The sequence below is a fragment of the Rutidosis leptorrhynchoides genome, chromosome 8, assembly GCF_046630445.1.
Source record: "Rutidosis leptorrhynchoides isolate AG116_Rl617_1_P2 chromosome 8, CSIRO_AGI_Rlap_v1, whole genome shotgun sequence".
Lineage (NCBI taxonomy): Eukaryota > Viridiplantae > Streptophyta > Magnoliopsida > Asterales > Asteraceae > Rutidosis > Rutidosis leptorrhynchoides.
The window spans coordinates 12,043,920-12,056,943 of NC_092340.1; the positions used below are offsets into that span (position 1 = coordinate 12,043,920).

General features: G+C 34.6%; 1 protein-coding gene across 1 annotated transcript; it reads right to left on the bottom strand.

Moving 5' to 3' along the window:
- Positions 1–10,335: 10,335 nt before the first annotated feature.
- On the bottom strand, positions 10,336–11,075 carry LOC139861163 (pectinesterase inhibitor 7-like). Its single transcript, XM_071849460.1, has one exon. The coding sequence runs from the start codon at positions 11,062–11,064 to the stop codon at positions 10,441–10,443; it is 624 nt and encodes a 207-aa protein (XP_071705561.1). The 5' UTR covers positions 11,065–11,075; the 3' UTR covers positions 10,336–10,440.
- Between the last annotated feature and the right edge of the window lie 1,949 nt (positions 11,076–13,024).

Consider the following 13,024-nt stretch of genomic DNA (forward strand, 5'->3'; position numbering starts at 1 on the left):
CTTTTTATACTTTTAAATTGTGGGCTGAGAAACATATACTTTGTTATATTTTGTACTACTTACTTTTTACTATGAACACAAGTACGATGAAACAAACATTCCACAGCGAGTTAGAACAAAAATCCTCAATTCAATTATCATTAGTTACACTTGCAGGGTGTAAGCGAGAACTTATATTGTGTGGCCATGCGGGTTTGACAAACCCTCATTTCGGACGGTTCGCTACCGTCTACGGATGAAATATATTTTCGAGAAACAGTGTATGTTCTAACACTATTGTGATGGGGTTCTATGGAAGGATACGTTAAGTATTGATAATTGGGTGCTCGCGAACAATACTTTTGGAATGCAAAAATTTTTTGATAATCAATGTTATGGGAATACTAAATCTTGTGGTTCAAAAACAACGTTTATTACAAACACCTATGATTTCACCAACGTTTTTCGTTGACAGTTTTCTATATGTTTCTCAGGTTCATACATGGCTATTTGATACATGCTTTCGCGTACACTCATATTTGCTTGGGGTCAAGCATACATGCATACACTCTGATTTCTTGCTTGGAGTCAAGCATACATACATGCATACGCTAGTGATAACACCTTTGGATTCAAACATATTTGTTTACATACTTACGCTATTTATAGAAACTGTGACTTTCAACTTATATTATGTCGCAAGTTTATTTCATTTATACATTATACTTAACTTGTTGTCGATCCGTTTGGTAAACTAAACTTTGTAAGTTTTGTACGTTTCAAATGAATGCGACATAATTTTGGTCAAATGTGTCTCATCTAGGGACTACGACCACGTAACGGGACCTAAGTTAGCGGCGCCGTCAATGACGATTTTGTCGGGTCGGTACAGATGGTATCAGAGCCAGGCCCCGGACCAAACGTGCACAGCGAGGACGCTGTGTCCCATTAGGGGGGAGGATTGTAACATCCGTGTTACATCCGGCCCACATCGGTTGGAAAGGGGAACGAAGCATGCCTTATAAGGGTGTGGAGACCTTTTCTAGCATGACGCGTTTTGGGACCACAAGCACAGCAGATCCCATGAGAACTCTGCAGTTAAGCATGCTCAGGCGAGAGCACTACCAGGATGGGTGACCTCCTGAGAAAGTGCTCGTCGTGTGTGGTTGCCAAGAAAAATCCGTACGCCTACGGGCAAAGCGGACAATATCATGCTACGGGGAACGTGTTACCTGGGATGTTACAGATGGTATCAGAGCGTTGGTTGTAGGGAACTAGGATATGCATTAGTGTGTCTGACAGAGTCGTTAGGATGCATTAGTGAATCTAGACTACAACCGGATAGTTAGCCATTGCATTCTGACATACATTTGCTACATATAGCACTTACTTGACTACTTGTGCATATATACTTGAATTATTCTTAGGCAAACATCTTAATGGTACCAAGTTTTCATCATACGAATCTGTAATCTACCGCTTCCTGGTAATACACGTAAACTTAAGATTCATACGCGTAAGGACGACGACGATTTCATTAGTCATACTTGTTCGGGAACTCTGTCTCCCAGATTGTTATTCGCCACCGTTTCAACTTACTATCGGTGTCACACCGGTGTTCCTTACTATCTACCACTTCTTGTTACTACCATCACTACTCTAGGTGAGTATCGTCATCACTATTTATCACTACGGTTGCGTACTATTCGTTATCATGATTCGTTACACTTCTTGTACCGGAATACATTATTGTTTGACTTGAATTGCATTGACGTGAACAATCATTTATACACTTCCCTCAGGGAACGCTTCTTTAGAGTTGCACTAATTCTTTCGATTCAATACGAGTCACGTTAGAGACATCGTTACACTTTGTTCATTTTAAAACTTCACGATTATACGAACTTGAATCTATGGAGTGATGTGGGAATGGAGGTATGAGTTAGCGTAATATAATGACACTCGATCAACGTGGTTATATTACGGTAAGTCATACCAAAGTTCTAATGACTCGTGATGGTGATTAGACTCGATCAACCTAATCACCACCATGTGCCATGTACATGACTTCATTTTTCTTGTTTGAACATCCGAAAACTCCGAGAATACTGATAACAACCATACCCGGGACACATCTTTGATTACTGTCGAACCATATTTATGCTTTCGAATGAATGACGAATTCTTTCGACTTCAAACATGTGTTACACGAGTACACTATCTCGTTTTCGCGCAGTTTTATTGACGAACTACAAAATGTTTGGTATGCTCACATCGAGGCGGAAACTTCTCTCGCATTACACTCGTACTTCCGTATAAGGAAATCTTTATTCTAAATTCTCAATGGAGGGAGAGACTCTTCACGTTATACTAGTATTCACCACGAGGGAGAATAGTCCTAACGAATGTTTTCGAAAACCGATAAATCTTCCGCGGCACGAAATTCTTGAGAAATAGAAACTTGTTCCAACAAATGTTTTCAGGTCCTAACAAACTTGTTCAAATGTATCTTAAAAGAACTGTACCTCGTTTCGGATCGAGATCCTCGTTCACTTCTAAATTTCGGGGTACTTTACAAAAAGCCTCGGGACCACGTTTAGACATGAGTACAACACATCAACCACAACCCCAAGGACCAAACAAACATATGAATCAAACCTCGAAAACCATAATACGAGTTTGTGTTATCGACTTCAAATTTACTTGGGAACAGCCTTTGCCTTTAACTGAATTCTCTTACAACGATAGTTATCATTCAAGTCTTAACGTCACACCTTTTAAAATCTTATATGACCGGAAACATCATTCTCCTTTTGTAGAACCAAGTAAATGATAATCAAACCACCGAACCCGAACTCATTCGTGAAATAACCGTTAAGATTGTTCAAATCCAAAAAGACTCAAGACGGCCGTAGTTGCCAAAGGAGCTACACCGATGTTAGACGTAAACATTTCAAATTCCAAGTGGGTAACCGCGTAACGTTAAAAGTCGCACCTTGAGAAGGTGCAATCCGTTTCGGGAAATGTAGAAAGCTAAATCCGCGATACACAAAACCTTTTAAAATCCGGGGGCGTTTTGGACCCGTTACTAGCCGTTTAGATTTTCCAACTCATTCGAGTCTCCGTTCATCCTACATTCTACGTATCAAACTTAAAGAAGTGTCTTGCCGAATAAGAACTTGATATTCCTTTCGATGAGCTTACTATCAATGACAAACTTTACTTCCTAGGAGAACCGGTTGAAATTGTGAAAACCAAACTTTAAAACCACGTAAAATTCCGACTGTCAAAGTTCGTTGAAATGCCCAAGGAAGTACCTTCACTCATTTGTAGAGTTGGCAACGCAAGATTTCGAGGAAGAAACGACAACTACTACTTCCAACTAAATTTCGGGACGAAATTTCTTTTAAGGTGTAGGTAATGTAACATCCCGCGTTTTTCCATTAACTTTATTTTTAACACCGTCTTTTTTTTTTTAAATAATACCTTTCGTTATTTAAAATCATATTTTCAGTTGACTAACGTTCTTAATATTCATGTTATTTAATTATAACATCACTAGTTTACTCGAGCGTTTTTAAAATACTCGTTTGGTTAATTCCCGCACCCGCTTTAAACTCGAGGGACCGAAGTTGCCAAGTGGGCAAACTAGTTGACTAGGTCAACTAGTCAACCCACTTCCCACCACCCATTCATTTGATGCTTCCAACTCCTCATCCCTTATCCTCTCAAACTCAAGAACACCATTTTCATCTTCTCCATTAATTCATCATCAAACTCCGAATCAAAAAGCAAACATCAAAACAAATTACATTTTCGTTATCCTCTCTTCATCCTCTACATTTTTGTACCAATTTTATCAAGTTTGGGTAACTTTCTAAAAACACTAGATTTCTCTAAATTCGTTTTATATACTTGAAATGGTGTTAATTAGTGTCTATGGCTCAAGTATAACATGAATACATGTTTTGTTTGCTCGATTTGTTGTTTTGAGTAACTAGTTTGAACATTTGAAATGGGTATGCTTAATCTTGAGTTTTGGGTGATTAAATGTTGTTAAATTGTTAAAGTTCATGTTTTAATTGTGTTACTAGTATCACTAGCTTCGTTTTGATGTATAGGTTGATTAAGAAAACTTCAAACACATGAATATTGATATTGTGAGTTTTGGTTAGGGTTTGATAACTCTTAAAATGGACTTTTGATGATTTGAATGCCATGAAATGTTGTTGGTGAGTGTTTGGTTGGATTGTATGCTTGATTACCTTCGAAACGGCATATCATACATGTAAATTGGTTGCCCGAATCATGAAATGAGATTTATGAACTTGGATACAATTAAGGATGAGCATTTAATGCGGTTTTGGTTGTTATAAGTGGTAGATTGATTGATGAAATATGCTTAATTGTTTTCCTCGTCAAAATACCTTTCTGATGATATAAGATACATCTTTTGATTGTTTGCGGGTCATAAATTGTGTTAGTTTGAGTTTTGGTTCGTGCACTTGTGTGTTTCAGCAAAACAGGGTCTGTATGCTGATCTGGACGCCGTCCAGACTCTTGGACGCCGTCCAGACCTTCACATCTGGATGCCGTCCAGATGAACTGCCAGATTCTGTTTCGCTTGGTCGTTCACCGTTTAATTCTAACTATGTTACGCACCTCCTATTAACATGAAAATTGGCCAACATGCTCATATATGATCATATAACTTAGAAAAATTGTCGGATACCCGACCTGACCCCGTTGACTTTGACCAAGTTTGACTTTTAGTCAAACTTAACCAAATACTTATGCAATCATCCTAATCTTTCTTTTATACTTGATTCTTGCATGAAACTTGACAACGTGATTCACATGCTATATATTCGAGTCGTAACGAGCCATAGGACTAATTGAACACATTTCGCCCGACCTTGTGTCGTAACCGGTTAATTGATACAACTTACTTGTTTAGGTCAAGGCTAAGCAACTTTCATGCACACGTTTACTTTGTGAAGTACATTTATACTCGTGCACTCGATGTGAGATCATAGTCCCACCTTTTCAACAACTTTTTATACTTTTAAATTGTGGGCTGAGAAACATATACTTTGTTATATTTTGTACTACTTACTTTTTACTTTGAACACAAGTACGATGAAACAAGCATTCCCCAGCGAGTTAGAACAAAAATCCTCAATTCGATTATCATTAGTTACACTTGCAGGGTGTAAGCGAGAACTTATATTGTGTGGCCATACGGGTTTGACAAACCCTCATTTCGGACGGTTCGCTACCGTCTACGGATGAAATATATTTTCGAGAAACAGTGTATGTTCTAACACTATTGTGATGGGGTTCTATGGAAGGATACGTTAAGTCTTGATAATTTGGTGCTCGCGAACAATACTTTTGGAATGCAAACGATTTTGATAATCAATGTTATGGGAATACTAAATCTTGTGGTTCAAAAACAACATTTATTACAAACACCTATGATTTCACCAACGTTTTTCGTTGACAGTTTTTTATATGTTTCTCAGGTTCATACATGGCTATTTGATACATGCTTTCGCGTACACTCATACTTGCTTGGGGTCAAGCATACATGCATACACTCTGATTTCTTTCTTGGAGTCAAGCATACATACATGCATACGCTAGTGCTAGCACCTTTGGATTCAAACATATTTGTTTACATACTTACGCTATTTATAGCAACTGTGACTTTCAACTTATATTATGTCGCAAATTTATTTCATTTATACATTATACTTTCGTAAACTTAAACTTGTTGTCGATCCGTTTGGTAAACTAAACTTTGTAAGTTTTGTACGTTTCAAATGAATGCGACATAATTTTGGTCAAACGTGTCTCATCTAGGGACTACGACCACGTAACGGGACCTAAGTTAGCGGCGCCGTCAATGACGATTTTGCCGGGTCGCTACAAACAACTTGTCTAAATATACATGTTAACACGTCTAAATAATATGTTAATTAGAGGTGTTCCGTGCTTTTTATCATCAACACGTCTAAAGATGTCAATTAGACGTGTCAACACGTCTAATTAATATATTAATTAGAGGTGTTCCGCCTTTTTACTAATTAGACGTGTCCATTTGTTTATATAGACGTGTTAAATTATTAACACGTCTATATATAGGGGTCTAAATGAGGATAAATGTAGTAGTGACGTGGTCCCTTCGCCTAAGTTTCGTTAAAAAAATCACTCTTGACATGTGCATTGCATGTGAGGTTAAATACGCCCTTTTACCCTTCATCTTCAATTTCATCTCCATCTTCATCTTCTCCACTAAAACATCATAAACCCTAATTTAATTAGCTATTCAAAATCAAACACATAGAAAATTATTATTGTACGAGGGTCCTTTTTTCAAACTCTTGAAACCAAATCGAAATTACCGGATTTTCAAACTCTTGAAACTAATTAAAAATTGTTATTGTACGAGCGATTTTATTTTTGATGTGTTTGATTTTGATGTGTTGATTAAATTAGGGTTTATGATGTTTTAGTGAAGAAGATGGAAGTGATATTGACGATGAAGGGTAAAAAGACATATTTACCCTCAAACGGAATGCACTTATCAAGAATTAACAATTTTATCAAGAAAGTTAGATGAGGGACTACCCATGCAACAATTGTAAAATGATGGAGTATATAAAGTTTGTAGTGGTAAACTATATTATATATTATATACTAGTTATAATATAACACCAAATAAACTAACCATACATGCTTGCATGCGTGGCTACCGAGTTGTCCAATGAAGCACACCACCCGGGTTTAATTTCTGGCTATGTCAAATTGTTCAAAAGGGGAGTGTGACTAGAGGGTACGCATAATGCGCAATTCACCCGTTATCAGGTCTTACATTCGGGGGCTTGATTACCCGAAGTTTTACTTTTTATGGGGAGCCAATATGCTCGTTCATAGGAGGGTTTCGTCGCTTACTCAGAAAAATTAACCATTTATAAAATAATAAAAGGTTTGATATATAGGTCGATCAACATATGAAAGTTGGATAATGAAATACTAGTAGGATCATTACCATGTCACATCACATTGTTATCACATGCATGAATAATGATTTATTCGAATTCACACTCACGTCGGTTCCATATAACATTGTAGCGAGCTAACAATTTTCTGACAGGATGCATATTCACATATAATTCGTATTCATATAGTCGGTAATATATACCACGCATATGCATTTTTGTTGACGTGGTAACAGGGTAACCATGGACCTTTTTCTGATTTTTATATATAATCTCTTAAGGAAACCATAAATTAACTAGAAATAGCATAGTCTAAGTTTGTTATGATATACGGAGTACTAGACATGAAAACATGAACTGAAAATCTTGATCTTGATATATAATAATAATAATAATAATAATAATAATAATAATAATAATAATAATAATAATAATAATAATAATAATAATAATAATAATAATAATAATAATAATAATACTATAATAATAATAATAATATATTTCAATGTGTATAAGATTTTCTGAGTTGTAATTCTGAAGGGGGCATGTGGGGAATTGAAGCTATGAAAAAATGTAACGTGGATGGACGTGATATGTGCAAAAAAGTCAAAGGAGCTGAGGCTCCATTTCATTCACACACTTGATGCACGTGACTGTCGTCGATTGCTGCTTGACAAATGCCGCATCTAATGGACATTCGAATGAACGCACCATACAACTATTTATACTCGTACTATTATTATTGGTAATTGCCTAATTGGTAATTAGTAATTTAGTAATAATTACTCTATATTTCTAAATGATATACAGCACATGAATAGTATCTCTTACTAATTTTACAACACCCCTCAAATTTTTTGTATTTTTACAACTCAATCATTCCTTTTATAACACTTAACTTTATAGCTTTACTCAATCATTCCTTTTATAATACTTAACTTTATAGCTTTTACAAATTTATCACATAGTTTTCACATTTTATACTTTAACCATTAAACTTCTCATTTATTATAAATCGATCCCATAATTTTTACTAACTAACAACTATTCATTATTATTATTATTATTATTATTATTATTATTATTATTATTATTATTATTATTATTATTAAATCAATCACATAATTTTTCACTTTATTATTTTTTAACTTTTTTTCTTATTATAAATTAACTACGTAACTCATTATATATATATATATATATATATATATATATATATATATATATATATATATATATATATATATATATATATATATATATATATATATATGTTATTCTCTACATCTCTAAAAGACAAAGGCTTTATGAATTGTTCTTCTCCATGCTTTAATCATTTATACGTTGTGCAAAAAGGTTGTACCCACAATGGCACCACACTAAACATTGAGAACCATTATAAACTTTAGGGCGCCAAATGTAAATTCCTAGGATAAAAAATGTAAACTCCATAGGGGTCTAAAGTTAAAGTTCAGGGGTCAAATCGTAACTTCTTTATTTTCCATAAAACTCCCCAACAAATCCACCTAAATTTTTAACCGCCTTTAAATTTTCGTACGACTTGGGATTGGTTTAACCGACATAACCGTTAAACACGAAATAATTTTACGAACCAAACACAACAAATTATATCCGAAACGAAGTCCCGACGCGGAGCGAGGGGTCCTCCACTAGTTAATATGATCATCACATTATTATTAACCCTATATATATACTAAACCCCGTAGGCAGTGGCGGAAAGTGAAAAACTATTTTGGCTATTGCTAAATTTATAAACTTTTAAAAGGGCCAAAAAGGTAATATTATGAATTTATCTTAAAATATGAGTAATTTTTACACTATAAGCCCAAGTTCTAGAATGATCATGACCCTCTTATACATACACATAGTACCGCCTCTGCCCGTGGGTTTTTGGTGGTTCCCTCAAGGAAAAAACGACAACAGTCCCCAACCCTTTTTACACTTGCATTTTCCATTTTCTCCCCCTCAACTATAATCAACTTACAAAAATTACACCAAACTTCATAGGGTAAAACATAAATTCTCTCAATTAAAATAAAAACTCCACTCAAACATTTCGACAGTCCGTATCTTCCTCCTCGCTTCGAGTTAAATTTCACCTACCATATCGTTAAACTTGAAATATTTTTATGAACAAAACGAAACTAACTACATTCGAAACAGACACTTTTTTAAAAATGCTAAACACAACGACAGCCCGTATATTCCCGCTCGTCGCGAGTTAAATTTTTTCGACATCAACATCATACTCGAAATAATTTTATGAACAAAACGAAAAAAATTCCGTTCGAAACGGACACTTTTAAAAAAAAGCTAAACAAAACGACAGCTCGTATCTTCCTCCTCTCCGCGATTTAAATTTTTTCGACAGCACCGTTAGACTCGAAATAATTTTATCAAAAAAACGAAACTAACTACGTTCGAACCGGACGTATTTTAAAAAACACTAAAGACGACGACACATACAACGGCGCTTAATACATGGCCCGTTTTCCCTTCTGTAAATACATTAAGCTACGTTAAATATGAATACGCAGGCCGAAAGCCACGCCGCATCGCGCGGGCTTGACCCGGACTAGTTTGAACTGAAACCACCTTATTCTCATCTAATGGGCTTAGCCATTCACTTATAGGGTTGGATTGGACCAATATTTCGTTACAAACAAGATTGGGCTTTTTCTAGGTCCAATTAGTACTGCTCGACATTTATATTTTTTTTTTTTACAAATTGGAAGTCGACTTGCAGTGGGTACGACTTGTGTTAAGTCATTTAATTCACAAAACTACCCAGAAGTTTGTATTTTTCATAAATTAAGGAATTCTTTGATTTTATTGAACTTGATTAAAACTTATAGACATCTTTGTACGTTCCATGTCGGTTACAGGTTACTAAAAGAAAATGTAGTACATGGACCAGTCCTTAACACACGGTCCTCGCGTGAAACTCTGGTTGTTGGGTACAATGAATTCAAAATTAATGTACTCATTGCTACATTACATCTTTACTATTACGATTCTTCTATTTATTTTGTCCATGTAAAAACTATCACCGATCAAGTTCAACCAAGCCATCAAATCAAATACAGTTAAAACCAACGCTGTCTTTAATGTATAAACAACCTTGCATGGCTCACAAGACCAGATGATAACCAAGGTATCAAACTCCACATGTACACAACGATTTTTTATATGTACATAACTAAACATGTTTTACAGTATTATACAGTAAAACAATCAAATGTTGGACGTTTGGTTGTGTATATATATAAAAAATAGTTGTATCAATTCCCATGCTACAATTGTAAAAGAGTAAATCACTAACCTACATGATTATTCTTATTATTATATTATATTTAAACACATATATTATATATTACAGAACAAAGCGTTGCATTGGCTTTTGCTAAATACTTATCTTAGATAATGGACTAAAAGTTTAGGAAATATTAGTAATGAGAGCCAAAGCATTGCTTGTTAACTCTGCAAGATTCACTATATACCCTCTTATAGTCTCCTTTATCTTCACATTTTTAACAACATTACTATCTTCTTGAAATCCATCCATACATGTATCTTCATCAGTCAAAGCTGCACTAACCCAAGTCTTCAAATTCCCCAACTTCTCTTTAAAATCTGGACCATCCAAATCTTTCATTTCCACCATTGATTTCTTTATCTCATCCACATAATCACTCATGTTTTCCAAACAATCCGCAACCGCCTGCCCATCTCGCATACTCACGTCTCGACCTTTCAACAGTTCTTGTACCGCTTTTGAAGTCGATTTTGCGCTTTTTAAGCATACTGTCAAGGCAGCATTGGCTAACTCCATAGCATTTGTTTCAATTGTGGAGGCATAAGGGGACAAAGTTTTATAGCACAAGTCCGGATATCGTGTGGTTTCGCATGACGCCTTGATGAAATCTGTGTCCGTTTCGTTCGTATGCAATTTGGATTCCAACTGAAATCTTGATGTTGCAAAAATGTTGGTGAAGTTGAATTGAAAACACAATGAAAAAATAGCCAAAAAGGATAGCATGGAATAAGTGAATGGTTGCATTGTGCCAAAAAAATCTTGTGAATGGGTGTGGTTATGTGCAAGTTCTCTAGCTATAATAAGGGAATAAAAAAAAGAATATAATATATTATATTATAATGTATAATGTATGTATAAAAGATATAAAAAAGGTACTTCTGTCTAACATAGTAACATGTGAACTAGTTGTCAAAAATGATTGGTAAAGACAACAACATGAGATGAGATAAAATAACTTTATCACGTGAATCCTTTTCCTGTGTCTTCATTCAGTGGTTTATTTCTATATTATTCAATGACTATAACTATAACTAAAAGCTAATAAAACAAGAGATTATTAGAAAAATGGAAGCATTTAAAAAGCTAATATTTACATTACCAATCCGTCAAGACTATTTTATAAAGACGTACAGAGCAACAACACAATAGCACAAACCCATTGATGTGTATGGATGCCAGATCATATTTCCATTGATACATGAATTGTATGTTATATGTTACTAGTTCACATTCAATAATTACATTTGAATTTCCTTCTCACGTTCAGACGAATAATAATTAAATAGTATAAATTTTAAGTTTTTTTACTGTAACCAATTTTAGCAATTCAACAGTATCATCACTTCAGTAGTTGAATTAGTTGTTTAGCAAAAAATCAAGTTTCAACATTTACAAAACAAAAACATGAAAGTTAAGGTAACAAAGAAGAGATATAGTAGTTCACATCTCCCTGCCTTATGTCTGCTCCTCAAATGATGTCAAGATTTTGAGTCCACCATATAATACTAATATTTTAGCCAGAGTATTAACTGATCACACATATGAGCAATATCACAACTCAAATTCCTAATAAACGATTTATTGTTCAATAATCAAGTGTAGAAGTCACTAATGCGCAACATTTAGTAGTGTCTAATTTTTGCAAGGTGATCCTGAATGACTTGATACGACGTGTAAATGGAACCAACGGATTGTCCTATCAATATGGTCACGCATATTAAATCAAGAGGTACCTATAGATTCGAATGTGATGAGATTCATTCAAAGATTTAAACAATATTTAATATATGTTAAAAGTACCTAGTATTTTTCTTTATGCCATACTCAAAGCCTGGTCCAGTCAGACCCATAGTCCCGAAATATATCTTGTCTCTAAAAGTTCACTTTTTGTGAACTAATCATGTTGCTATTAGAGAAGATGATTGTATATTGAATATGTTTTCTGTATGTTTACAATGATACATGCGTATACTCTTATAGGCTTGGATCGACTTAAGCTCCAAGATATGTAACTAACTCTCAGCTAAACTAGGACACAATATCTTTATCACTAATAACAATATTCTAAGAATAATAGCGAAATATAACTAATATATCGTTGACTAATACTCCCCCGCACTCGAAACGGGAGGAGGTCGGACGTTGAGAGTGTCTCGAAAATCTTGAAATAAAACTAGCGGAAGGCCTTTGGTGAATATGTCAGCCACTTGATAACGAGAGGGAACATGGAGCACGCGTACTTGGCCTCGGGCAACATGTTCACGAACAAAATGTATATCGAGTTCAATATACTTGGTTGTGACGACCCGGAAATTTCCGACTAAATTTAAACTTTATCTTTATATTATTCTGACACGATAAGCAATGTTTGCTAAGTTAAATCTCAAGGATTTTAAACTTTGTTTATACATTCATTTAAACCTCGACCAAATTCCAATGATTCACGAACCATTAAATGAACATTTATGAATATGTATGTATATGTGTATATGTTATAAATTGAAAATGTCAACAAAGTATTTAAACGTATAATGATTTATATGAACGTATTTGTTTCAATATGATTATCGACGAAATTAAAAAAAATATATATTAAATGATTGAATTATCAGAAACATTGAATTATGATTACAAGTCTCTGTTGAGAGGTCCACTATGATTTGAGAAAATCTATTCCTCTTAACGATATTCGGAATAATTTGTA

Excerpts from the sequence above, each read along its gene's own strand:
- LOC139861163 (XM_071849460.1), bottom strand. The coding sequence starts at position 11,064 with ATGCAACCATTCACTTATTCCATGCTATCCTTTTTGGCTATTTTTTCA.